The following is a 27,842-nucleotide window of genomic DNA, read 5'->3' on the forward strand; positions in this document are numbered from 1 at the left end:
GGATACTTTAGCTAATTTTTATTTATTGTAATGAATAATGGATTCATTTGGTTACTAAATATATCAATTTGTGTCAATTTATTGCAGAATGATTTGGAGTCTTTAAAAAGTTATTTTTTTAAAAGAGGATGTACATAAATGATGATTAAAAATTTTTTTCAGTTAGCAAGTTTGATTTATTTTTAATTCCGCTGAGCAGTTGGTAACGGACATTCGTCTTTGAAAAGTATCTCTTTTCTAGGAATTGCCACTTTTGGCAGTCTGGCTTCTACTTTCACAGGAATAGAGTCCATGGTATTTATATACATATGATCCAAAAATCAGTTCCAGTCCTAATTTTGTTCCTGGTGTTGTACCCTATCAACTGCGTAAATGATATTCCTCTTTTTTTTTTTTAAGATTTTATTTTTTTCCTTTTTCTCCCCAAAGCTCCCCAGTACATAGTTGTATATTCTTCGTTGTGGGTCCTTCTAGTTGTGGCATGTGGGACGCTGCCTCAGCGTGGTTTGATGAGCAGTGCCATGTCCGCACCCAGGATTCGAACCAACGAAACACTGGGCCGCCTGCAGCAGAGCTCACGAACTTAACCACTCGGCCACGGGGCCGGCCCCAATGATATTCCTCTTTTACTAGGAAGATTATGTAGTGAAACTTCACAGTTTATATTTTTGTACCGTCTACTTCCCCATATAATTTCTTATTAGAGATCTTATATTGTGTTAGTGACAGGCTAGTGTAGTGTTTAGGAGGCTGGACTTTGAAGTCAGGGGAAATAAGTTTTATCTCCTACTTTTTTGTTAATTTAATTAAAGTTAATTTAAACTTTTTGTTAATATAATTTTTTAAAGTGTCTCACTATGTTGTTGAAAGGATTCTATGATACAGTAAATATAAATTGCTTATTATGGGGCCTGGCTCATGGTAAGCACTCAATAAGTAATAATATTGGTGATTCATTTAGATGGTAGCCATTATTATTATTTCTCAAAACATGAATAAACTTACAATTTTATCAGGCAGATTTTATTATGAAACGCAGCTTGAAAAACAAGTAGTTCTGTAGGATCTCCTAAAATAATTAAACATCATTTCTGTCTCCTCCCGCTCAAGAGTCTCACTAGTTAAGTAACCTTAAAGGTGGTAGCTCTCTCCTCGATTGATGTCCAGTTCTGTGTTGAGGATGGGCTTTGGGTTCGTGGATTACCTGGTCTTCTCTGATTATTTGTGATGAGAAAAGTCTGTTATGACTACCTAATTCATACTTTTAATGTGTTTTGTTGTTGCTAATATTTCTGAGTAGTTACTAATTTTCTTCAGTTTACATATTATTACTGTCTGAAAGAACTTATTTTTCCCACATCCCGACTTTCAGAAAAGTCCATACTTAGTGTGGCCTCATTGTCATGCTCAAATATTTCAACTAAAGGCAGCGGGTGTGGGTGGCTTTCTTTTTTCTTTTCTTAAACAATATGTACATACGTGTGCTTGTACTAGGTATCTAAATGTTATTTTATTTTCCTAATAGAATTCAGCCCAAACTCCTCCATATGCCTTGGGGAAGTCATTGAGGCCCTCAGCTGAAATGATTGAGACTACGAATGACTCAGGAAAAACAGAACTTTTCTGCTCGATTAATTGCTTATCTGCTTACAGAGTTAAGACAGTTATTTCTTCAGGTAATGTTTAAATTTGATACATTTGTAGATTTAATAACTATTGAAGAAGAGTATAACTGCTTTTTTTTTTGAGGAAGGTTAACCCTGAGGTAACATCTGCTGTCAATCCTCCTGCTTTTGCTGAGGAAGACTGGCCCTGAGCTAACATCCATGCCCATCTTCCTCTACTTTATATGTGGGACGCCTACCACAACATGGCTTTTGCCAAGCAGTGCCATGTCCGCACCTGGGATCCGAACCAGCGAACCCTGGGCTGCTGAGAAGTGGAACGTGCGCACTTAACCGCTGTGCCACCGGGCCGGTCCCGAGTATAACTGCTTTTATTTCATTTTGTTACAAACTAAATTTATCTATATGGTTAAATAAAGACCCCAGTTAATTTAGTTTCAAAGAATTGATTTTTAAGTGAGAATAGTTTTTCACAGATTTTCTTGGTTGAGGTATTTAGTTTGTGGTTTCATACGTGAAAAGACAGAAAAAAACACGTGTAAGTTCCAATTTAGCATTTGTATAAGTGGGGTTTAATTGCGGTGAGTTGTAGTTAGCTTTACAGATTATTGTAAAGTTCCTTGATTTCTGTTTTGTGTATTTCTAAGCATTTGCTTTTTTATTCTCCGAGTATGTTTTTCTATCATTTGTTCACCTGTAACTTATTCATTGGTTCTTATTTTTTGTTGCCAAGGTGTCCAGGTTTTGTGTCACAGTTGTAAAACCTCAGCAATTCCTCAGTATCACCTTGCCATGTCCAGTGGAGCTATATACAGCTTCTGCAGCTCCAGCTGTGTGGTGGCTTTCCAGGTAGGAGCGAAGGTAGTGTTTTACCCCTAAGTTCTCTGAGGCATTGGTCTATGGCAAAGTGTTAACTGCTGAAGATCCATACTTATAAAAGATTAAACTTAAGTTAGAAAGAAAAAAATTCTGTTCAACTATGGTCCCAGAGGTCATTTCTGCAGAGTGTCTGAGCCCAGGTACTGGGCCTCAGAGCTTTCTTCCCTCCTACTTTCTCCCTTGGCTCTCTCTCCTTCCGAAGGTTGGAAGCTAGGATATGGTTGGATGGGTGGTATGGTGGTGTGCTCATGTGTCCCTTCCTCTCATCCTGGGCCAGATAAGTAATGACTCCTGGCATGGACTTGTAAGCCTCTACTTACTTGTCCCATTTTCTCCTTGCTCTCTGTGATACACAGAGTAGAGTTTAGCCATCCTCCAGGGAGGAAAGATGCCTGATGCTGAGTCTCTGGCACCAGGAGGAAAGAGTCTCCTGGTGGCCCCTGTGCTCTGAATAGCCATCAGAGGCTAGTTAGAGATAAGGGGGCAGGTGGAGGGGTATCTTGGGGAAAAGAGACCTGCTGTCATTTACTGAAGATACATACTGGAGCTCTTTGTCTGGAATGCCTGCATTCCAGTCCTCAACCTTCTAATGTTACATTTCAGAGTTCTTCTATTCCAGACTATTCTAGTCCTTCTATTCTGGAAGTATGCCATTCAAACTCCTTCTGTGAACTACTTTATAAAATTTTAAAGAAATGTTTGTGGGGGAGTTAATTTATTAAGAGAAAATGAAAGTTACCAAGTCATGTTACTTCTTAATTGATAAAACGTTTGCCTTATTTGTGTTCGTTCAGAATGTATTCAACAAGCCGAAAAGAACAAACCCTTCAGTGGTGCCCATGTCTCAGGGCCGAGTGGTTGTAAGTCCGCCCTCCGGGTCAGCCGTGCCTGCAGGAGGAGGGGGCGCCTCTGTCCTCAGCGGCTCCACTGCAGCTGGTCTCCAGCGTCTTGCTGCCCAACCCCAGCAAGCTGCTTTAACCCATTCAGTTAAACTCAGGTGTCAGCACTGTAACTATCTGTTTGCCACAAAACCAGATCTTCTTTTCTACAAGGTAAAGAGAGATCATGAGAGGGATTGTATATAAACTTATCCAATGGAACATTTTTGTCTTTCTCACCTTTGACAATCACTCCGTTTGCTTTGAAATGAGAAGGAAAAGGATTCGTTAAGGTACGGCAACTGTTTAGATTTTCCTGACTGTTCTTTCTCTGCAGGGTAAAATGTTTCTGTTTTGTGGCAAGACTTGCTCTGCTGATTACAAAAAGAAAAATAAAGTTATGGCGATGTGTGACTACTGTAAACTGCAGAAAATTATCAAGGAGACTGTACGATTTTCAGGGGTGGATAAGCCATTCTGTAGTGAAGGTACAGAAAAAAGTTCACTTTTATCGACAGTCTGTGGTGGTTATGAAGTAATTCATGATGAGTTGGCTGTTAATCCACAATTAATTTTCAAGTCCTTTTTGCTTTATGAGGTATAATTGGAGGTTTTTTGATTGAGTTTATACTTAATTCACTTTACAGTTTATCCTTTTAAATGTTACAATAATCTCAGTAAAGAAAATTTTCAGAACATAATGAGATCGATGATATTATCATAGAGTATAGTAAATCTCTTCAGAAGTGTAGCTATGACTTCAGAGATCTTTTGGTTTCTGCACCCATTTGTAAAGAGGGTCCTCAAGCAATTGCTACTTCCTGGCTTAAGAAACTTTTATACCTCTGATGTTTCTGAATATAGATGGCCTAATATTTAGAGGAAAGTGGTATGAGTTTGCTTTGTGAATATAAAGACTGTCCTTAAACCTAGAGGCAAATAACTGTGTCAAGTATTTGGAAATTAGCTTAAAGTTGGTATCTAAGACTGTAGAAAGTCGCTTTTATCTCCTTCAAGTTGATGTGAATCTGATGTTTCTTCCTTACCTCCCTGCTGGCTCTCAGTTTGCAAATTCCTCTCTGCCCGGGACTTTGGCGAACGGTGGGGCAACTACTGTAAGATGTGCAGTTATTGCTCACAGACGTCTCCTAATTTGGTGGAAAATCGACTGGAGGGCAAGTTAGAGGAGTTTTGCTGTGAAGACTGCATGTCCAAATTTACGGTTCTGTTTTATCAGGTAAATGTCGTATGCCTCTTTGACTTTCTGACGTCAGTACACGTTATTTTCTATTTAAAGTATGTTCAAAGTATGTAAAGTGTGGTGTTTAGAACTGGGTAAAATAAATTATGGGTCCCTAAAACAAACTTAAGTTGAAGATAAACGTGAAATCTTTGAGATAAAGAGTGTCGAATTTTTGGAGACTTTGTTGTTGTTTGAGGATATGTTTATTTTGTGCTTTCTGATTAGGCGCATTGACTTGATTTATAACTTTGTGTTCTTTCGAGTTAGAACCTTTCATAGTTCTGTTCTGTTCAGTGGCTCTCTCATTCATAAAGTTCCCCTGAAGAGTTTGAAGTCAGACCTTGTTCTCACTTCCTAGGTCAAATGATTATGACTGACCTCCCTACCCACCTCCTTTTTAAAAAAACTACTTTTTTGAAAGGCTAACAATGAATTGAATCACTGATACATGTCTGGTGCATCATAGGTGTTATTTCATTTAATCCTCACCACAATCCCAAGAGGTAGGGGTATTATTGCCAATTTATAAATAAGGAAAAAGAATGAAGTCCAGGGAGGTTGAGTAACATCCCCCTGAAGAAGCTGACAGATGACAGCTAGACAGCACCTGTAACACTGCAGTGAAATGACCTGTTTACTTGTCTCCCTACTCCCTAAAATATAATCTTGTTGGGGAGGAGGTATATCTTTTCTGTAATTATATGACCAGGACCTATCATAGTGCTTAATGCAAAGGATACCTGATTAAATATTTGAATGAATCAAAGTCCTGTGACTTCAAAGCCCATTCTTTCTACTGCAGTATGCTGCCTTTTAACCTTTTAAAAATAGAATGTATTTTATATTCCTTCATCAGTAATTTTGAAAAAAGATCAACTTTTGTATTCTCTCAGTTGAGGGCATCTATATGAAACAAATAATTAACCACAGTATTTTAAGGCAGGAATCTTACATTTTGTGGTCTCAACTGAATCATATATCCCATTTTCATAGTGCCGTCTGGTCTTCAGATTAATGTTATCTTTTCATTATTTCGTGGGTTGAAACCTGTCTGGTCTTACATTTCTTTCTCAGATGGCCAAATGTGATGGTTGTAAACGACAGGGTAAGCTAAGTGAGTCCATAAAATGGCAAGGAAATGTCAAATATTTCTGTAACCTATTTTGTGTCTTGGAGTTTTGTCACCGGCAAATTACAAATGACCGTCTTCCACAAAATAAAGGTAAAATTAAACTTGGCTAATGGGGTCTTTATGTCAGTGCTAGGATATACTATCAGCATACACAGTTGTAAATAATATAATAAAAACAGAACTTCACTGAATTTAAATAGCATGGATTTCTTTAAAACCTCCTGTAAGAATCCTTAGAGATGGCCCTTGGGGGAAAATTAATCCTGATGCTTTTTGCTATCATAATCAGACACACCAAGGACTCAATAAATGTGTAAGCACAATTTTATAGGAAAATTAGATTTAAGTGCTTTTGATTGAATTTATCTGTACATAAGTGACTTACACTGAGGGATACGTGCTATTCAGTTAATAAACTAGAAGTAAAAATAGAAAATCAGGGGCCGGCCCCGTGGCTGAATGGTGAAGTTCGCGCGCTCTGCTTCGGTGGCTCTGGGTTTCGCCGGTTCGAATCCTGGGCGTGGACATGACACCACTCATCAGGCCACGCTGAGGTGGCATCCCACATGCCACAACTAGAAGGACCCACAACTAAAAATACACAACTATGTACTGGGGGCCTTTGGGAGAAAAAGGGAAAATAAAATCTGAAAACAAAACAAAATAACAAGACCTATGAAAAAAAAATAGAAAATCAGGGCAAACAAAGGGAGAAGATATAAGTATGTTAATATAGTTGCTGTGACTGGTGTAAGATTTGATCCAGAGCTTGCTTAGAGCCAAGGAAAAAAACCGAACACATTAATTATATCAGAAAAAAATAAAGTAGACCATTTCTTCACAGGTAGCTTTTTCCTGGCTAAGAATAAAATAATTTCGCAAGTAGGACAGCTAATGTGGTCAAAATATCCAGATGAATAGACAGATATGTGGCATATTCTTAAAGTAGCTCCCCAAAGTAGCACTGCTCTGAGTTAGATTAAAAGCACTTAGTCTTCTCTTCTCTGATCAAAGCCTGGATTGCTGCCGAATTGACAGAATCCACGTGTGTTGGCTCCTCACTTTCTGGCCCTTGCCAACCTTTGCGGTTGTATTAATCATCACCTTAATCACATGTGCCTGGAGCTGATCTTTTATGTAGGCCATCTGTGCCCTAAGACCAGTCAGATTGGTGGTAGAATTGTCATCTATAATATGGGTTAACAAAACCAGTGTTCTTAGGTGGATGGACAGCTACCTCACCAACTTATAAAGATTGTTGGGTTAAATTTTTATTGGAAGCAAGCTTAGGTGTAAGAGTTTTCATGTTCACTAGTAGAAAGACCCAGTTAATCCTGAAGCTAATTTCTTTATTTTTACCTGTTAAAGATAATTTGAGGTTTATTGTTTTAGACAATCAGCCCCTCTCTAGTCCTAATGAACACTAAGCTGACCAGAATCACCCCACCCAACATTATACAGAGTTAGATATTTGCATTGCACCTTGAAAACTTAGTTGTTAGAGTTTTTTCAGGTGACCTTTCTGTTTATACTAGGTCTTACCTTTTTGTTTATTTTAATCAGTAATTATTTCTAAGGCGCCATCTGCTTCAATGGAGCTCTCTTCTGCACAGACAAATACAACACCAGTGATAACCAGTGTGGTGTCATTGGCAAAAATCTCTCCTGCCCAGCCCACAGGGAACACTAACAGTGCTGTAGAAGGTATGACTTGATATAAAGGCGTTTGGTTAGACTGTAGAGGTGAGTGTTGTCTAGTGTAATATTTACATTTATCGGTCATATTTATGTTTACATTTATATGAGGAAACATGCCCTTCTGTCTCTGAGGGAAGTGGGTAGCAGCAGGGGGCCATGGATAGGGAAGGAAGTGGTCTGCATGGTTTTACTTTTTAAAGAGCTGAAATGATTTTAGTAGGTCTGCCTTTACCCCCAGAGATCCTAATACAGCAGGATGGGCTTGGGGCCTGGGCACCTGACCTTTACCAGGCAGCCCAGGTGATACTGATACTTAGTTTTCTTGGACCATTTTTTGAGAAATTCTGGTCTAGACTCTTGCCCACCTTAGTGAGAGGAAAGTAACTTCTTGGTTTCAGTGTTTACTTCTGTATAGTGTGGGGATACTAATGTCTGCTTTAATTTATAACAGGTGCAGTTACGAAAGAGGCAGTAAAGATCATTGAAGATGTAAGTTTTATTGTTAATATTTTTCCTGATAATGCCACTGGATGTTTTTTTACTTTGGATATAGCCTTCTAATATGTATCTGAGTACATTTCTGTTTGCAGCGTAGTCTTTAAAAAAAGTGGAGTGCACTAAGTTTTGTTTTCGAATCTTAAAGTTTGACCCGACTAGATCACTAATAAGAATGCATTCCTCATTTATTTTATTCTTTGTCTTCTGCCTCCTTAATTTTTAAAAAATACTTGTTAATTCCATCTGGTTGCTTATTTCCCTCTTGTATTGCTGTCAAGTATGTTTCTTTTAAACTAGAAAGTCTTTTAAAAAAGTTCAGTGCAGTGTTGTTTTGTGCATCTTTGAATTATGTGAGGCTGAAGATAGTGCAAAGTAAAAATATATTTAAATTCCCACTTTATGCTTCAAATTTGAAATATTGTGAAACTTGCCGAAATTAAAAAAAATTTTTTGAAGAAATTCATAATTTGAAATCTACCAGGCAGAAAGGATTGCAGACTGTCACTGCTGTCTTGTTTCAGCATCACTTCAGCAGGAAAACAAAATTCCCATTATCCTTTATCACTGTCACATGACCCTAATGTGTCAGATCTTGCGTTAATGTGTTTGGTGACTGTTGTGCTGCTCTCTTAACATTTGCTCTTGATACAACTAAAAATCTATTTTTAATATCATAAGACAGTGTCATTCAAGTTCATTTAGTGGTGGTACAAGTGCTAAAAAGTGTGCCCCAAATTCAGTAAATTTGGAACAGAAGTTGGATGTGATGAAACTGTGAAAATGCCAGACCACTGCTGTGATATGTCATGCTGTTAATTTAGGAGAGTGCACCCTGCAGAATATTAGAAGATAATGATCGGAAAAACCAAAAGCGGCATTAAAGCAGGTACACCCTGGCACTGCACCCAGTGATCCCATGGATCTGTCTCTTGCTTCAGTGGTGTGTGGATGGAACAGACCTAGGGACGCTCCTTCCAGCCTCCGACCAGCCTCCAACTTCTTTTCCAGTTGCAACCTTTGGAACCGTCTTCTCAGTTATGCTCTCCCTCTGGGACCAGCCAGCACCGTTTTTTGAGCTTAGCTCCTTATTGCTGATCAACCATGAGCTCCCAGATTCATCAGAATTATTCCCAGGTTGCTGTCAACTGCGTGGTTAGTGCCAGCCTTCTACACCTACCTCTCTCTGGGCTTCTGTTTCAACTGTGATGATGTGGCACTGGAGAGTGTGGGCCACTTCTTCCACAAGGTGGCTAAGGAGAAGCGTGAGGGTGCCAAGCATCTCTTGAAGATGCAAGACCAGTGTGATGGCCATGCCTTCTTCCAGGCCGTGCAGAAACTGTCCCAAGATGAGTGGGGTAAAACCCTGGATGCCGTGGAAGCTGCCGTGGTCCTGGAGAAGAACCTGAACCAAGGCTTTTTGGATCTACATGCCTTGGGTTCTGCCCAGGCAGATCCCCGTCTCTGTGACTCCCTGGAGAGCCACTTCTTAGAGGAGTGAAACTCATCAAGAAAGATGGGCAACCACCTGACTAACCTCTGCGGGCTGGCCTGCCCCCAGGCTGGGCTGGATGGGTAACTCTTTGAAAGGCTCACCCTCAAGCACGATTGGGAGCCTCCAGAGCCCAGTGGCCTTTGAGGGACCCCTTGAGCATCCCCCTGGTGTCAGGGCTTCTGCCTGAGCCTCTCCTTATAGTCACTGGAGCCCTCTCATAAGCTGTGAACCCAACGGAAACAATAAAGCTTTTTGCAGCAAAGGAAAAAAAAAAGCAGGTACACTCTTTAGTTCATAAAGTTATCTTATAGCAAGGCAAGGATAATGGAATAAATGGAAAAAATCCTGGCAACACAACTGCAAGATCGATGCTGCCATAATGTGCCCCTAAGGCCAAGCTATAATCTGTGCTAAGGCATGGAGTATTTTTGATGATTTGAAGGGAAATGACAGTGAGACAAAAAGGTTTAGTACAAGTCATGGCTGGCTTTCCGATTTTAAAGCCCACCAAGGTTTTAAGAATATAAAAATGAGCAGGCAAGCTGTATCTGCTGACTCTGAAGCTATCAAAACATTTCATCTTCACCATAATTTAAAGAGGCTTTAACTTGGAAGACAGTGTAACACCTGCTAATAAAAAATCCGTGAAAGTGGTAAAGAAGGTAGATTTGTGCAAGGTTGATGAAGGAGATGTTGAAATTTTGCTCGGGCTGTTCCCCGTGGATTAATGAAAGAAGACTTGCTGGAATTGGAAAAATGAAGGTAGCGGGAAGAGGGCCCCGCAGTTGGCCTGGGCCTTCAGCACGTCAGCTAACAGTGAAGTGACCGGCATAGGCTTTTGACCGTAGTTCAGCAACGGTTGCTGTTTTTGAAGAGGGTGATCCAAATGTGGATTGCTGTTGCCTGGTGGCAAGGTGAAAGGCGAACAGTCAAGAAATCCTCAGTGAAGAAAAATGGGGGGAAAAATAAACCACATTAGATTCCTTCTTTAGCAGAAGTCTTTGAAGGAATCAGATCAGGCTCCACCGTAGTGTAGAGAGGGAGGTAGCTTGTCCTAACTTGATACTCTTCATTCTCTCATTTGTGTTCTTGGAAGTTGATAATGGTAACTTCTTAGTTATTTTCAGGCAGTTTACCATATTAGTTAATGAACTATTGTTAAGTTAACTCTGCATTTATGTGTATATTATGTATTATACGTTGTTATATTTTAAAATTACATGATTAATAAATTACTGTTATAGGATTAGTAATTTTATTAATTATTACACGTTTTAGAATTTTAATTAATTTACATAATTATAAATTAAGGTATTAATGTATTGTTTTCTATTAATAAGCCTTATTAATATCTGTTATAAAAATAATCTATGTTGCTTGTACTCTGAGAATGCATCCTTCCTCTACTTTATATATGTGAGACAATTAGACTTGAATTATGTTAGTTTTAAATTATTCAGGATTTTCAGGAATATCCCTCGTATTAAATGAGACTGTCTTATATATGGTTTCCCTATGTGGAGTACTTCTATAATTTACCAGTCGTTTAAACTGTGTTACAGAACAGCTCTGATTAATATTTTCAGTTTAGTCTATAAAAAGTATAATGATCAATAATGTAGTACTCTTAGGGTTTTTTAAAAAACTGACCGTTTTAGAATCTTTCGTTTCTCTAGGACTTTAGTGTGAATCTCTTTCAAGTTATTTAAATTGTCTTAAATTTTGGGGGAAGGTGAGATACAGGAAAATACAAAGAAGAAAATCAACTGCAAAAGTCAGCAAACTTTTCCTATAAAGGTCTAGATAGTAAGTATTTTAGACTTTGCAGGCCATATGGTCTCTCTTGCACCTTCTCACCTCTACCATTGTAGCAAAGAAGTAGCCGTAGACAATACGTAAAGAGTGAGTGGCTGTGTTCCAATAAAACTTTATTGACAAAAATACGTGGTGGGCTGAACCTGGCCCACGAGCCATACTTTGCCAGGTCCTGCTCTGCTGTATTCCCACTCTCCAGCATTAACCATTGCTAGATTTGGCTTATTTGTTCAGATTTTTTTTACCTCCTACCTTTTTTTTTTTTTTTAAAAAAAAAGTTTATCACTACCATTAGTCCCCCTTCACATAACTTGATGCAACTATTATTATGAGTTTGGTGTATGTCCTTTCAGACCTTTTTTTCTTTTGGTGGGGAAGATTCACCCTGAGCTGTCATCCGTTGCCAATCTTCCTCTCTTTTTCCTTGAGGAAGATTAGCCCTGAACTAACATCTGTGCCAGTCTTCCTCTATTTTACATATGGAACACCTCCACAGCATGGCTGATGGGTGGAGTAGGTCCATGCCTGGGATCTGAACCTGCAAATCCAGGTCGCCAAAGCAGAGCGCACGAAACTTTAACCACTTGGCCACGGGGCTGGCCCCTCAGACCATTTTTAATCCTTCACATTCGTATATACAAGTCCATGGAAAATATTTAATACTGTTTCAACAAATATCTATATGATTCTTACTAGGCTTGGTGGTACATTCCTATTGACTGCTGTATGGTATTATATTTTATGCAAGTACCGCATTTTATTTATCCATTGTCCAATTGATGAACATTAGGTTACTTCCAGTTTCTCACTATTAAAAATCTCTGCTACTGTGAACATCCTTGTGTATGTCTCCTTGTTCACGTGGCAGGTGTGTGTCTAGTGTAGATAAGGAAGAGTGGAATTTTTGAGTCAAAGATAATTTGCATTTTTGGTTTTTAAATTCCTTACAGAGTGGCTGTTCCCGTTTTTATTCCCCTCAGTAGTTTATGATTGTGTTCATTTCCCACAGCCTCACTATCATTTAAGGTTGTCAGATTGAAACATTTTTGCCAATCCGTTTAGTAATATCTTATTGTTGTCTTACTTTGCATGTCACTGATTACTAGTGAGTTTGCTTATATTTCTATGTTTTTGAACATTTGAATTTTCTTTTCTTTGAATTTCCTGTTTTTAATTTTTCCCCAGTTTTGTGTTGAATTGTCTTTTATTGATTTTTAGGATTTCTTTGTATAGTCTGGATTTGGCCCCCTTTCTATTCATCATTTTCATCAATGCAAAAGCATGCAGTAATACTCCTTATCTGAAACAAATCCTTCTTTGTTTCAGATGAGGCCACTGTCCTGTTTCTCTGCTCTCCATTTTGGAAAAACAACTCTCGGGGTGGCCTCTACCTGCTGCCTCCGTTTTCTGATCTGTTATCTTTCCTTACCTCACTCTAGTAACCACTTTCATCTGCACACTCCACTGACACTCTCTTGTCTTAGGTTGCCGTTCGTCTTTATTTTGCCAAATTCAACGGTCAATTTTCAGTTCTCATTCTGCTCATCCTTTCTGGAACGTTCGACACCGTTGATCTCTCCTTCCTTCTTGAAATATCTTCTTCAACCGCCAGGTCATCGTACTTGTCCCGTTTCTCAGTCTACATTCCTTCCTAGGGGACTCACAGCCCTGTGGTTTTAAAGACCACCTAGATGGTGGCTCATATTCAGATTTCCGTCTCTTGCCCTGACGTCTGGGCTCCAGATTCATATATCCAACTGCCTGCTTGACATTTACACATGGATAATTAACAGCAATCTCAATTAATCTGTCTAAAACAGGACTCTGTGATTTTCCCCAGACTTCCTCTCCAGGGTTCCTTACTTCTTCCTACTCCTTTTGCTGCCTCCTTGGTCTGAGCCCGCCGTCATCCTTGTGGATTATTGCACTGACGTCCTGCCTATCTTCCTGCTTCCATTCTTGCCCTTTGCAGGTTTTCCCTCCACATTGTTGCTGGAACGATCGTAAAACACAGATCAGATTGTGTCACTCCACTGCTTAAAAAACCCCAGTGAAATTCTGATAAAATAAGAATAAAGGGGAAGAGCTAGTTTCTAAAATTATAGGAAAACTACAAATAAAAGTATATAGTTAAAACAACTGTTACTGAAGCTGTGAGTAGATAGACAACTCAATAGAAAAGAAGTCCAGAAATAGACCTACATATATATATGGGAATTTAGAGATAATAAAGATGGCATTTCAGATCAGTAGGAGAAATCTAGATTGTTCAATAAAAAGTGTTGTGACAACTGAGTAGACATTTGGAAGAAAATACAGTTGGATTTCTACCTCACAAGTTAAACGAAAATGAAGTCCTGTGGAGAAGAGATTTAAATGTAAAAAAATGATAAAAGTACTAGGAAAAAATATAGGAAAGAATTTTACCACAGAAGTGGGGAATATCTTTCTAAATATGTCACAAAACCCAGAGGCCGTAAGAGATTTTTTTAGGGAGATTCAAGTACATTTCATAGGCAAAAGACAAATGAAAAGATTGCAATTCGTGTCATAAAAGGCTAGGTTGGGGCCGGCCCTGTGACTGAGTGGTTAAGTTGCACACTCTGCTTCTGCAGCTCAGGGTTTCACCAGTTCAGATCCTGGGTGTGGACCTAGCACAGCTCATCAAGCCATGCTGTGGTGTCCCACATAGCAGAACTAGAAGGACCTACAACTAGAATATACAACTATGTACTAAGGGGCTTTGGGGAGAAGAAGAAGAAGAAGAAGAAGAAAAAAAAAAGAGTGGCAACAGATGTTAGCTCAGGGCCAATCTTTAATTAAAAAAAAAACAAAGCTAGTTTTTTTCCATATGTAAAGAGCCTTTATAAATCAATAAAAAGACCCAACACCCATTAGGAAAATGGGCAAAAGTATGATTTATCAGTTTACAGACTAGGAAATAAAAATAGTTCTTAAACATATGCAAAGATATTCAACTTCAAAATTAGAGAAATGCCAGTTAGAACTACAGTTCTATCAGATTGGCAAAGATAAAAATGGATAACACTATAAAGGCGTTTTTACATATTGCCAGAAGCAGTTTGTGAAACTGCTACAGAGGGCAATTTAGGAAAACCTGTTAAAATTTAAAATGTAAATACCGTTTTACCCAGGAACTTCATTTTTAGGAATTTATCCTTCAGATATATTTCGCACATTTATGAAATGAAGTATGTACAAAGATAATAATTACAGCACTGTTTGTAGTGGCAAAAGCTTGGAAACAACCTAATTGTTTCCTCAGTGGTCAGGGCCACTGTGAGTTCATCCTGAGTTATTGTGCGAATTAGGAAAAAATAGCCCTGTGTAGGTAGAGCCTGAACTGCACCCACCCCCTCTTGAATCCCGCACCTAGTCACATGGCCTGGCACGTGGAGTCCCTTGCACAGACATACACAGTGGTCCTGTTGGGACTGGTTAAATTCAATACACTGTATCCATACAGTGGAATACCATGCATTCGAAAGGATGTGGCAGCTCTGTATGTACACATAGAGCAGAGTCTCGTATATAATAAGTGAAAAAAGACACAAAACTGTATAGCTTACTGTCATTTGTATTTTGAACACACACACACACACAAAACACAAGCCTGATCATATATAGAGAATATCTCTGGAAGGCACCAATAAATAGATAATACTGGTTGCCTCTGCGAACTGAACGACGGGGGGAGAATTTTGAGAGAAGTTATTTTTCGTTGTTTACTATTTCCATTTTTGGATTTTATGTCACATGTTACATCACCCATTCAAAAATTATGCATAGTTTTTTTTTAAAAGATAAAGGAAAACAGGGCAAAGGATATGAATAGACAATTCACAGAAGAGGAGCTATAAAGAATGCTTAAACATAAAAAATACCTACCCACACTACTGTTCGAGAATTTTTCACTTATCGAGAAATAGCAAAAAGTTTGATAGTACTGTGTTGACTAGAGTGTTGGGAAACAGGCTCACGTACGTTCCTGAAGCTCATATAATTGGCTGTATCTTCTGTGGAAAGCAATTTGGCAGTACTATCATCATTAAAATCTGTAATATACAGATATTGACATCTGTAAAAAGTGTGATTTTAATATCTGTAATATACAGATTCTAATATATTTTTGTCCCACCAAACAGCACTGGCAGATCTTCTTCCGCTTGCAGAGTTTATGTGTAAGGATATTTATTGTAGCGTGGTTTATGATAGCAAAAGGTCTGTAACATTTAAAAATTCAGCAGCAGAGGCTCTTCAAACTACCTGTGGTACATTCAGTGTATAAAGCTGTTACTAGGCAGCTTTATTCAAAGTTATGTAAATCTACTCCAAGATAGCTTGCTAAGTGACAATGCAAGGTGCCGAACTTTGCTAATAACACGCTACCGTTTGTAGTCAGAAGCAACTTATTTAATTACCTGGACCGTCCCTAGAAGGATGTATAAGAAGCTGGGGACAGTTTTCATGTTCAAGGTTGAGTCTGGATAGATGGCATGCGGGTGTGGAAAACTTACTTTTCATGTATACTCTTTCATACCTTTTGAGTTATTACATAATTCAAAATTATTGCATCTATTACCTATTTAAAAGGTAAATTTAAATATAGCCTCCAGTGGCTTTCCATCACACGTAACATACAATCCTGATTTTTTGTCATTTATTTTAGCTCAGGCCTTCAGATGCTGTATCATTTGGCTTCTGCCTCCCGCTCCAAACATATTCTAGCCCCTGTTTCCTTAATTTCAGCCTTGTTCTCATTGATGTTCCTAAAGCCTGCTCAGCTCTCTCCCACTTCAGGCCTTTTGTACCTACAGTCTGTCTGCCTGGAATCCTCTGACCTCAGGCATCTGGTTGCTTCTTTGTTTGAATAATGAGAAGGCCTCTGCTCAAATGTTGACTCCACACTTACCCCCCTCCACGCCATAACTCTGCACTCCCTCACCCCACTTTATTCTTTTACAGCACTTAGCACTACCTGGAAGCAGACATTATCTCTTCGTTTTACTTGTTTATCTTCTGTGTTTCCCTCTAGAACGTAAGGCCCATAAGAACAGGATTTTGTCTTGTTCTCTGCTGATCCCCAGGGTTTAGAATAGTGCCTGGCTTGTAGTCAACATTCAGTAAATATTTATTGAATGAATAAACATGTTTTAAATATATTTTCCTCTCTGTTGCTTATCCTTCAACTTCATTTTATAAAGACCTTCGTTTGCAAAAAAATTTGAGGTAGTCCAATTTAACAGTCTTTTTTACTTTGTTTTTAACTCTTAACTCTTCTGTTTTATTTAAGAATACTTTCTCCTTATTATGGTCGTTTCAAAGTTCTCCACTTACTTTAAAGTTTTATTGTTTTCATGTTGAGATCTTTAATGAATATGGAATATATTTTTCCGTATGACCTGGGTTGAATCTAATTTTTCTGAATAACCAATTGTCCTAATCAGCAAAGATTGTTTTCATTGTCCTTACTATAGTCAACTATTTTTAAAAGTCAGTAAATGGAAGGATACTGATTAAAAGAATTAGGAACTAGTGTATGTTTCCCAAAGTGACTTCTTTGTTGCAATCACTGTTTTAGAGGAATTATATTTGTCTTGATATAGGCCATCTTTCAATTGATAGCAATTATTGTCAGTGGTAAGGTACTAAAAAAATCTCTCTTTGTTTTCTGAATTTGTTTTTAACTAGGGAAGTACACAGACTGATGCCCTGAAACTTCTATCTTCCCAGTCTTCCATGCTTTTAAAGAACAAAGCATTGATGTGCAAGCCCGTCACACAGACCAAGGCCACTTCTTGCAAACCACATACACAACACAAGAAGTGTCAGACAGGTATGTGTCTTTGTGCTTTCCACATGTAGAAAGCTTGTCTTCTGTTTTGTTTGTGTTTTTTTAAGAAAGGAAAAGAAAGTCTTTGACAGTTTCTTAAAGGTGAAAACATTAATTCTTAGATCACATACTTTGAACATCTAATTTATTCCTTTTAAATTATTGTCATTAACACTAATAACTGCTAAATTGAATCCATATGCACACAAAGCCTTGTGCAGAGTGGACAGACATCTCCTATATGTGTGCACTGCTCTTTTCAACCACACAGACAAGCTCTTATAGTTACTAAGATACACATTTATTTAAAAGCATTAGTGATTTAATATTAGTTCTTTTTTTAAAACACTGCGAGTTGATTTGTCCGTTACTAAAAATGTAACTATATGTCTGAGGTGTTGGTGATCAGGAAAATTATTTAAATATACTTGAAAAGGTTGTAAACTCTTGCCCCAATCCATGTTAATGTCTTTTAATCCCACTACCCTTATAGTTTCAATATCATTCATAGCCTATTCTGCCCAAAGCATTTTTTGATTTTTGTTTTTAATAATTTTACTCCACAGAATATAATGTATTAAAAAGTTTAGTCTGTCAACAAGTAATCATGAGGTTTTTTTTGTTTAAAGATTTTATTTTTTCCTTTTTCTCCCCAAAGCCCCCCAGTACATAGTTGTATATTTTAGTTGTGAGTCCTTCTAGTTGTGGCATGTGGGACGCTGCCTCAGCGTGGCTTGATGAGCAGTGCCATGTCTGCGCCTAGGATTTGAACCAACGAAACACTGGGGCGCCTGCAGCGGAGCTCACGAACTTAACCACTCGGCCACAGGGCCAGCCCCTAATCATGAGTTTTTATGTAGAGTGCCTTTCTTTTGGTAGGAGTCCAGGAGAATCTTGGTTTTTTTCCTCAATAAATTTGATTGTTTTATATTCCTGTTAAAACGACACACTCTTTGTGTCCCTGAATTTATATTATATACACATTCACATGTGGAAGGTAGTAAAGGATCTGTGGACATCCATATGTGTGGATTAGTGTGTACCTAGACATTTTTTTGAATTTCTGGATTAAATATTGGATTGTTACTATGGTAAGCCATTTCATTTGACATTGCATCAGAAACATTATTCCATGTCAATATACATTTAAGTACACATTGAGATTCTTGATGGATGCATAGATTCTAGTGTATGAAGCTTATCTATCCCCCTAGGACTGGATATTTAGATTGCTTCTGGTGTTTTAATATTATAAACAATGTTGAGTTAAACTGTGTAAGTGGATCTTCGTCTACCTGTCTAATTACGTCCTTAGGATAAATCCTAAGTAGTGGAATTAGATTCAAAAGCTATCAGAGACTTGTAAGGCTTTTGATACATGTTGCAAAATTGCCCTCCTGAAAGATTACATCAATTTATGCTCCACCTAGCAGTGTTTGAGAGCATCTGTTTCTCTGCACCCTCACTCACACTGATTATTAAAACTAATAATGAACCCTTATCTTTTTTCCCCAATTTAATTTGGAAAAATTTCAGAATTCAGAAAGATTGAAAATACAGCGCAATGAATACCAGTCTACCCTTCATCTAGGTTCGCCAAATGTTAACTTTTTGCAGCATTTGTTTTCTCTTTTTTTCCTGAACTTTTTTAAAGTACAGTAATTTATTCTTAATTTGATGTATTCTGTGGACTTCAGCCCTAATTCCATTAACCTATTGAACATATAGCATTGTTAGTTCATGTACCACAGCGTCCAGTTTCACTTCAGTCAGTGGCCAAGCTTTGGGCAAAGGAGAAATTCAGTTTTTAATGGCATCATGGAAATGTTATGGCTTATGTTTAAGTTTTAATTAGTGTATTCTTTTGAGAAATATGCATAGTAAAAAGAATACAAATTTTAAACGTGTGAGGAAAAACGTAAAGAACGTTGCTTATTTGTTCTTGGAAATAACGGCAATTCAAATATTTCATTCAGATTTACCTATACCAAATGAGAAAAATGACACGGAACTTGATTCTCCACCTGCCAAGAGAAAAAGAATAGGTTTTTTCCAGACTTGTGATGTGGAATATTTAAAAGTTGGTTTTATTATCTGTCCGGGATCCAAAGAAAGTTTGCCAAGGCCACAGTGTGTCATTTGTGGAGAAATCTTATCCACTGAAAACATGAAGCCAGCAAATCTTTCTCATCATTTGAAGACAAAACATTCAGAATTAGAAAACAAACCAGTAGATTTTTTTGAGCAAAAATCTCTTGAAATGGCATGTCGAAACAGTTCTTTAAAAAAGTGTTTACTAGTTGAAAAGTCACTTGTGAAAGCTTCTTATTTAATTGCTCTCCAAGTTGCTGCCAGCAAGAAGCCGTTTTCCATCGCTGAAGAATTAATTAAACCGTATTTAGTAGAAATGTGTTCAGAGGTTTTGGGTTCCAGTGCAGGAGACAAAATGAAAACCATTCCTCTTTCTAATAATACGATCGGACACAGGATCGATGAACTGTCTGCAGACATTGAAGATCAGCTGATTCAAAAAGTCAGAGACTCCAAGTGGTTTGCCCTGCAGATAGATGAGTCTTCAGAAATCTCCAGTATCACCCTTCTTTTGTGCTATATTCGTTTCATTGACTATGATTGTAGTGATATAAAAGAAGAATTATTATGTTGCCTTGAGATGCCTTCTCAAATAACTGGTTTTGAAATATTTGAACTAATAAATAACTATATTGATAGTAAATCTCTGAGTTGGAAACACTGTGTGGGTCTCTGTACAGATGGGGCTGCAAGCATGACTGGCAGGTGTTCTGGTTTAAGGGCAAAGGTTCAAGAAGTTGCCACGAATACAGTGGCATTTACACATTGTTTTATTCACCGCGAACATTTAGCAGCAGAAAAGTTGTCTCCATGTTTACATGAAATTCTTTTGCAGTCAGCACAAATTTTAAGTTTCATAAAGAGCAATGCGTTGAATTCACGAATGTTAACAATTTTGTGCGAAGAGATGGGACCTGAGCATGTGAATTTACCACTTCCTGCCGAAGTACGTTGGATATCTAGAGGGAGAATTTTAACAAGATTATTTGAATTACGGCATGAAATTGAAATCTTTTTAAACCAAAAGCATTCAGATTTGGCCAGGTATTTTCTTGATGAGGAATGGGTTGCAAAGCTGGCCTATTTGTCAGATATTTTTTCACTTATAAATGAACTAAATTTAAGTCTCCAAGGAACTATGACTACCCTCTTCAATTTGTATAATAAAATCGATGTATTTAAGGAAAAGTTAAAAATGTGGTTGAAGCGCACACAAGAGAATGATTATGACATGTTCCCTTCATTTTCTGAATTCTCAAACTCATCAGGCTTAAACATGAGAAGTACTGCAAGCATTATTTTTAAGCACCTGGAAGGGCTTTCTCAAGTGTTCAATGACTGTTACCCACCAGAAGCAGACTTGCGTTCAGGAAATTCGTGGATACTTAATCCTTTTATGAATCACCAAAATAGTAACCTCACGGACTTCGAAGAAGAAAAACTAGCACAGTTGTCTTCAGATTTGGGATCACAATCAGTATTTAAATCAATGTCTGTAACTCAGTTTTGGATCAATGCAAAGACAAGTTACCCAGAACTCCATGAAAAGTCAATGAAATTTTTATTGCCTTTTTCAACTGTTTATTTATGCGATGCGACATTTTCAGCTTTGACTGAGTCAAAGCAGAGAAACCTGTTAGTTTCTGGCCCTGCCCTAAGACTTGCAGTCACATCTTTAATTCCAAGGATAGAAAAACTAGTAAAGGAGAAAGAATAGTAACATGCATATTGCTTATTATCAAAGTCTATAATTTTGTGTTAAATTTTGAATGAGATAAGTATCCTAAAATATAACTTCCTAATGTGGATATGTGTTTTCAGTGATTAAATAAGTGTTTTAATAACTTTTCTCTTTTTATTGAGGAATTTAATAATTCTGCATTTGTAATTTTAATCATCCCGACGGTAGAGAGTTTCACTATTTTACTGATTGATCGAATAATCTGGATTAGTGACAAAGACGTAGATAACGAAAGAGTCCAGTTTATAATTCATAGCACACCTGGATGTTGAAACTGTGTGGTCTTCAGAAGCACATGACAGGACATTCCAGTCTTCAGCCAGCCAGCCACCTACCCCAGCAGGTTGCGAGTAGGTAGAAAACAAAGACCTAAGCTGCTTGACTAACAGGAAATGGAAGCAGCAGGAGCATTTGAGACCCCTGTTAGGGGCCTTTGTGGCCCAATGGACCAGGACTTGGCAAACCTTTTTCATAAAGCGCCACATAGTGAATATTTTAGGCTTTGCAGGCCATACAGTGGCAGCTGCTCACTTGGGCGGTTGCAGCCCGAAAGCAACCATAGGTAGCGCACACACAAATGAGTGTGGCTGTTTCAATAAAAGTTTATATGTCAGTGCTGAAATAGGAACTTCATATAATTTTCATGTGTCATGAAAGCTGCCTTTAAAATTATTTTATCACTGAAAAATGTAAACAAACATCGTTAGCCAGGAGAGGAGGAGGGAGTGAAAAACCCAGACAGCTCGTCACGTTTGGCCGCATTGTTTGCCCATCCAGGTCTCAACAGATTTCCAGGGAAGAGCTCATGGGCCGGGCTGGCCTGTTGGGTTTTGTCCAGTGAAAACCTCTCTTCCCTCCGGCTGCAGGTATCTGACTTGTCAAACACCTGTCACGGTTTGATTGCAGCTGAGAGAAATTGCAAAGATAGCAAGGAACAAGAAGCGATTTTATAATTACTAGTTAGTGATTTACTACTAATAATTTCATTACTTGAGTTATTTGCAAGTAACTTTTTGAGCTCTTAGTGTGCCAGGCCTGTTACAGACTCGGGAGGACTCACAGGGCGTTATCCCCACTGCCCGAGGCCCGCCGGGTTGGGTGACAGCTCGGATCGCAAAGCTAGTGTGGCAGGAGGAAGCCCCGGTCTTTCAACCGTCACAGAGCTCTCTGCGAGCCGCGGCCGGGTCCCCACATTGGCCTCCACTCTGTCGGTACTGGCTGGGAGACAGAGACTATCCCCGAATCAGAGGGGCCCGGTTAGAGTCAGTGGGCCTCAGTGTCCCCATCTGTGAGATGGGGACGCCCCGCCCCAAGGCCGGCTCCTCCCGTAACCGGGACAGGAGGGAGGCCACAGCCCCGGAAGGCGCGTCCGGTCCGGGGAGGCGGGGGGGAGCGGGAGCGACGGCGGCGGGGCGGGCTTGCGGGGGCGCCTGGCCCGGGGTGGCCGAGCCCGCGTCCGGAGGGCCCGCGCGGCCATGGCGCTCCCGCTCGCCGCGCTGCGCGTCCTGCTGGGCGGTTTCTTCGCGCTCACGGGCGCCGCCAAGCTCTCGGAGCAGCTCTCGCCTCCCACGTCGGAGCGGATGGTGAGCGGCTCGGGCGGGGCGGGAGCTGCGGCCCCGGCCTTCCCCCGGCACCCCCGCCTGTCCCCGCCCGCGCCCCGCCGAGCCGCCGGCCTCCGGCGAGCCGGCCCCAGAGCGGGGGGCGAGCACCTGGACCTCGATCAGACGTGGGCCCTTCCTGGGGAGCTCCTGCGAGCTCTCCGGAGCTCCCACAGACGGCGGGGCACCGGCATGGCCCCCTCCAGCGAGCACTGGTGGCCCGGGCACATCTAGAGCTGGAGTGGGAATGCCCGGGACCCTGGGAGAGGAGGAGGGAATGGAAAAGGGACCAAGCTCCCACTGCCCTCTTCCTCCCCTTTGTTTGCTGAGTTCTTGGGGGTTATTGGTTCTTGGGGCAAGGGGTTATCAATTTCCCCTTGTCAGAGTAGGAGACCCACCGTGAAGGTCAGCAGCAGGACCCAAACTAGACAGTCTCCTAACTTAAAGTCCAGAGGGCCCTTCCATGGAGCCTGAGCGCGAGGCCTGCAAGTTGCCCTTTGGCCTCTTGTCTAGTTCCAGACTCTCAGGAAAGCTTTCATGTCCTTAGGCCCACCAATCCCCCCAGCCCTGAATAAGCCAGACCTGAAGGCCCCTGCCAACCTCCCTCTCCCAGCCCTGGGTTCTCCCCGGCCCCTTCCTTCCTGGTTTAGGGTGCTGTTGTGTGGGGAAGTACATCCACACAGCCAGGCCTTTAGAGCTGCTTCCTTGGGCTGCTGAGTAAGGGGCCTAGATCTGAGATGGGGGAGCAGGTAAGGGTAGCCAACCTGAGGGCAGGGGTGAAGTTGTCACGTGGCCCAGGACAGAGCCTGACTGAGCAAGCTGAGTCACTTTGAGGCCCCTCAACTCCACTCGTGTCTCCTGCAGTGGGATCCAGGACCCCGCATATAATATTCAGAGTGGAATCTGTTTAATGAACAACAGTCCGCCCTTCCATCCTCTCCCCTACCTCGAAATATCCCCTGCCTGGTAGCCTGAAGAGAAAGCAGGCCAGGCAGAAAGAGAAGCTGTGGCGTTTGTAAGGCCTCAGCACTAGCTGAGGAGGCCCGAGCCTAACTTCCTTTTCCTGGAGTTTGGGGCTGAGTTGTAATCTGGTGAGAAATCAGTCCATCTCTGCACCACTGTCCAGCCCTTCTCCCAGGGATGTGAAGCCTGTTTCCTGATTCCAAAGCTCAGCCCTGCAAGGAGGCCGTGTCCTCTCCAGGCTGCCCTCTGCCCTCTGCCCTGGACCTGACCTAGAGTGGAAGCTCCTTTGTTGGGGGAGCTGGGGACACAGGCACAGAAGCCCCTGCGGAGCGCCTGGGCAGTGGATCCTCCGGGAGTGTGGCTGACAGGCGCTCCCTGCTGCCCCTAGAAAGCCCTGTTCGTGCAGTTTGCTGAGGTCTTCCCACTGAAGGTGTTCTGCTACCAGCCAGATCCCGAGAGCTACCAGGCGGCTGTGGGCTGGCTGGAACTGCTGGCTGGGTTGCTGCTGGTCCTGGGCCCACCGGTGCTGCAAGACATCAGTAACTTGCTTTTGACCCTGCTCATGATGGGTAAGGGAGGCCCAAGTGGGCTGGGGAAACGGGGACTTCTTGCGGGGTGGGGAGGGTGTGTGTGTGCTAGAAAGATCTGGCTGTTCCCTTTTCTTTTTCTCTGGAACTAGGAACACTCCCTGCTCTACTGCAGTTTCCATGGTCTTCAGACTAGGACAGGTGCTTTTTAAGCTTAATATACTATAACGCTCTTCTGTGTCAAATATACCTTCTACCTCATCAATTCAAGTGACTGCATGGTATTCCATCATAAAGATGTATTGTAACCTAAAAGCCCCTACCCCTCTCTCCTCGCCCCTAACCCTGAGATGAGGGCACGGAGTAGCAGCTGCCACTGGACTTACGTGTCTGGCAGGTGGGAACAGCGAGCAGGGCAGCTGGGCCCCCTGAACAGAAAGGCAGAGAGTTTCCGTGTGCCAGGCAGTCCTAGCAGGCCCCCTCATCACAGCTCTGCCCACAGCCACTGCTGATGTACGAAGACAGCTGCTGCTTCAAAGGCCAGCCCTCTGCAGGCTCTTCGGTATCCCCTGGCCTTGTCTCACCATTGCTGCCACCACCTCCCTCCCTCCCCCAGGCTTGCTTTCCATCTCTGGAGCTTCCCTCGTTTTCAGATCTTTCCCACACCTCCACCACCAACCCCCGGGCCTCCTTCCCTCCAGTGGGATTAAGAAAGGAGAAGGATCAGTGAGAATTTGTTCCAAAATGCCCATCTAGCCACCTCCCTGCCCTATTTAGCTTGATTCTCCCTGTTTCTTTCTTGCCTCTGAAAAGGGGCTACATTAGTTCAAGAAGCTTCTGATTCCTGGTTCTGCTCTCTCTGCCAGAGAGATGAGCACAGCCAGTTAGGGGGTGTGTGTGGGGGTGTTTCATGGGGGGCTTGTGCTGGAGTGGGTCGGCCTGGGCTGGAGAGCCCCGAGTTCCTGGACCTCCTGGATCCCCAGGGACCTCACTTTCCATTCTAGGGGCTCTCTTCACTTTGGTATCTCTGAAAGAGTCACTGAACACCTGCATTCCGGCCATCGTCTGCCTGGGGCTCCTGCTGCTGCTGGATATCTGCCAAGCCTTGGTCCAAACTAAGCAGGTGGTCAGAGCCACTAGGAAGACTCCAGGTGCATTCAAGGAACCCTGGGAGTAGAGTGGCTCTTGCCTCTTCGTGCCATGTCACGGTCCCAGCAGGAACATGGGGACACACAGAGTCTGCCACCTTATTACCAATATGTGCAGGGTAGGCCAGTGTAGAAACAGACAGCTTGTCTGCCTGGCCCTGCTTTTTCTCCTGGACATTTACTGCTCTTTTTTGAAGGGTATGTGTTATACATACTAGCATTCCTTATGTCATGTCAAAATAGAAAGTAAGCAGAAGAGAAATTTAAATCGCCCAAAATTTTAATGCCCTCAAATAACTACTTTCAGTTCCTTTGTATAATTGTACCTCTCAACTTTTTTCTGTGCCTTTATACAGGTATTTTTTAATGAAGATGAGACCATATGTACTACTTTATTACCTGCTTTTTAAACTTAATACACTGTGACACCATTCCATGTCTATTTTATCTCATTGATGTTAGTGGCTGCATAGTATTCCATTGTAAGGATGTACTGTATTTATTCAGGCCCCCACTGAGGAACTTTGGATTATTCTCAATTTTTTGCTACTGTAAACCTCACAGTAATTCACCTTTGCAAACTTACTTTCTTTCCCCAGAAGTGAGGGTGCTGGTTCAAAAGGCAGGCACATTTTTAAGGTTTTTATTACATACTTAAAATTTACACATTGGGTATGGCAGAGTATAAGTACCTGCTTCTGCCTGTGCCCTCCAAGCCACACGAGGTATTCCCACCCATTCCTTTTTATCTTGCTGTGCACTTTAGATTTGCAGAGCTAACAGAGATGGCATTGAGTCATCGTTTTACAGGACCTGAAACTGCCAGCCTCTGGGTGACGGGGGGCACTCAGTGCAGTGCCTACATGGAGGCAGGGGACAGCCAGCTCCAAGGGATGCTGCGTGTCAAAGCACTGTCGGGGGCCCGGGATGAATCCCAGAGGTCCTGGGGAGTCAGGAAGGGGGTGTGTGAGACAATTTTGGAGGGAAAATGACCATGTTAGGATACTTCCTATCACATCACCAACCATCTTCATCTCAGCGGGGGCCTTTTGGGAAGCGTCGTCCCTCCCATAAGGGAAAATAGTGAGGAAAAAGAATTCATTTATTTATGCAAATACTCAAGCCACCAGCCTACAAGTTGCTTTGGGGGCAGGGACAGTGGCTTTTGGGAGCCCACAGGAGTGAAAGAGGTCTATGTATATGGCTCCATTTCATCCTCACTAGAGAATGGTAATTTCTGCTCTGACACGAGCTGGGAACCTCAGGCAAGTTGGCGCTCTTAGGTAGGTCTTTTCTTCTTGTGTCTGAAAGGACAGTGATGCAATCAGTCTACAGAACTATCACATATATTAGTACATGTCTATGAGTACATATATATATATATACACACATATGTATGTAGTGGTATTCATATACTACATATACAGGGCATCAAAACAATAGGGAAACTATTTCTCTCGCATAAGAGGTCCAGAGATAACATAGCTTCAGTTTCAATGTTGGCTAATTTGGCTTTGTGATGACACCAAAGACTGACGTTCTTTCAACTTTCTCCTCTGCTGCCTTCAGTTTATTGGCTGCTGCCTCGGTTGCAAAATAGTTGCAGGAGTTCCAGACGGCACATTCGCACATAACATCCAAAGGTGGAAAGAGAGAGGAAAGCTCTCCTAGAAGACCCCTAGATTTCTCTTCACGTCCCACTGGCCAGAACTGTGTCACATTTCCATTCCTAGGCCAGTCACTGGTGAGGAGGATGGAATTCCCATGGTGGACTTACACTAGTTAAGATTTACCCACACCGGTCAACAAAGAAGGGAGGGGGTAGATAATGGTTTCAGCCACTTACTAGCTTATTTGCGAAATGTGGATAATAATGGTAAATACTTCATGGAGTTGCTGTGAGGATTTAGGGAGTTCAAGTGCTGACAGTAGTGCCTGGCACATAATATGTGCTCAGTAAATGCTGTTATTCAATAGCATTTATTATTAAATAGCGGTTCGTTCTATAGATGAGAAAATGGATTCAGAAAGCTTAAGTGCCTATGTGTCAGACCTGAGACTAGAATTAAGGCCTGATTGACTCCAGCACCCACACTTTCCGCTGCCCCAGCTGCCAAAGTCGGAAGTGGGCAGACATGGCATCCCTGCTCCCTTCAGCTTGAGGGTAGATGGGATGATGGATCTGTCCGACGTGATAAAATCTGCCTTGCTTTCCAGAATTGCCCCTCTGCATGAAAAATTCGAAGCCCATGAAAATAGAGCCTGGAGCCCTAGGACCCTGGCCTCTTACCATCTCTACTCCTTCCAGGATGCCACAGCCAGCCTGGACTTTGAGGAAAACCTCTCACAGCTGGCATTAGAGCGAGAGCTCCTGTTTACCAAGGCTTGGCCTGTAAGCTGATTAGCAGCTACAGGGCCCGCCATGCTTAGCTGTAGGCCCCGCCCAGCAGCTGCAGGAAAGGCAGGGTGCTGGAGGAGTGGGCTGGCCAGCTGTTGTGGAGGAGCAGTTGGGATTGACAGCAGCAGGAGTGTCGAGCTCCAGCAGTGCCGCCTCAGCCCAAGGAGAAGCCAGGCCTCCAGAAATGCGCCCTCCAAACCACAGCCTAAACCTCGGGCAGGGCAGCACAATGACAGTCAGCTGCCAGGCCTTCCTTTCACCC

The 27,842-nt window shown here is 41.5% G+C and overlaps 2 protein-coding genes across 8 annotated transcripts in view; both read left to right on the forward strand.

Moving 5' to 3' along the window:
• ZMYM6 (zinc finger MYM-type containing 6) overlaps window positions 1-21,049 on the forward strand; it is a 34,216-nt gene extending 13,167 nt beyond the window's left edge. For 3 of the 6 annotated variants that reach the window (XM_014737452.3, XM_003364411.5, XM_023633727.2), the window contains exons 7-16: window positions 1,526-1,676; window positions 2,359-2,474; window positions 3,299-3,556; window positions 3,720-3,870; window positions 4,447-4,619; window positions 5,700-5,847; window positions 7,321-7,461; window positions 7,907-7,944; window positions 16,973-17,117; window positions 19,091-21,049. In XM_014737452.3, the coding sequence (XP_014592938.1) occupies window positions 1,526-1,676; window positions 2,359-2,474; window positions 3,299-3,556; window positions 3,720-3,870; window positions 4,447-4,619; window positions 5,700-5,847; window positions 7,321-7,461; window positions 7,907-7,944; window positions 16,973-17,117; window positions 19,091-20,922 (3,153 nt within the window). In that variant the 3' untranslated portion in view covers window positions 20,923-21,049. Of the gene's footprint in view, window positions 1-1,525; window positions 1,677-2,358; window positions 2,475-3,298; window positions 3,557-3,719; window positions 3,871-4,446; window positions 4,620-5,699; window positions 5,848-7,320; window positions 7,462-7,906; window positions 7,945-8,774; window positions 8,840-8,961; window positions 10,949-16,972; window positions 17,118-19,090 lie in introns of those variants that run through there. The other 3 variants (XR_011431893.1, XR_011431890.1, XM_070249301.1) reach the window with 2 other exon arrangements.
• Window positions 21,050-21,567: 518 nt separating this feature from the next.
• TMEM35B (transmembrane protein 35B) lies at window positions 21,568-25,613 on the forward strand. Of its 2 annotated transcripts, none has more exons than XM_003364413.5 (3): window positions 21,568-22,529; window positions 23,896-24,076; window positions 25,039-25,613. In XM_003364413.5, exons 1-3 carry the CDS (start codon window positions 22,422-22,424, stop codon window positions 25,209-25,211), a joined length of 462 nt encoding a protein of 153 aa, XP_003364461.2. In that variant the 5' UTR covers window positions 21,568-22,421; the 3' UTR covers window positions 25,212-25,613. The 2 variants fall into 2 exon arrangements, with proteins under 2 accessions (XP_003364461.2, XP_023489528.1); XM_023633760.2 differs by having other exon boundaries at window positions 22,397-22,529; window positions 23,953-24,076.
• The last annotated feature ends 2,229 nt before the right edge of the window (window positions 25,614-27,842 follow it).

Source organism: Equus caballus, chromosome 2, assembly GCF_041296265.1.
Source record: "Equus caballus isolate H_3958 breed thoroughbred chromosome 2, TB-T2T, whole genome shotgun sequence".
Lineage (NCBI taxonomy): Eukaryota > Metazoa > Chordata > Mammalia > Perissodactyla > Equidae > Equus > Equus caballus.

What these genes read in the sequence shown, in the direction of transcription:
- TMEM35B (XM_003364413.5), top strand. Translation starts at nt 22,422, where the DNA reads ATGGCGCTCCCGCTCGCCGCGCTGCGCGTCCTGCTGGGCGGTTTCTTC. An exon ending in CTCCCACGTCGGAGCGGATG is followed by an intron (nt 22,530 to 23,895) that starts GTGAGCGGCTCG and finishes TGCTGCCCCTAG; the next exon opens with AAAGCCCTGTTCGTGCAGTT. An exon ending in TTTGACCCTGCTCATGATGG is followed by an intron (nt 24,077 to 25,038) that starts GTAAGGGAGGCC and finishes TTTCCATTCTAG; the next exon opens with GGGCTCTCTTCACTTTGGTA.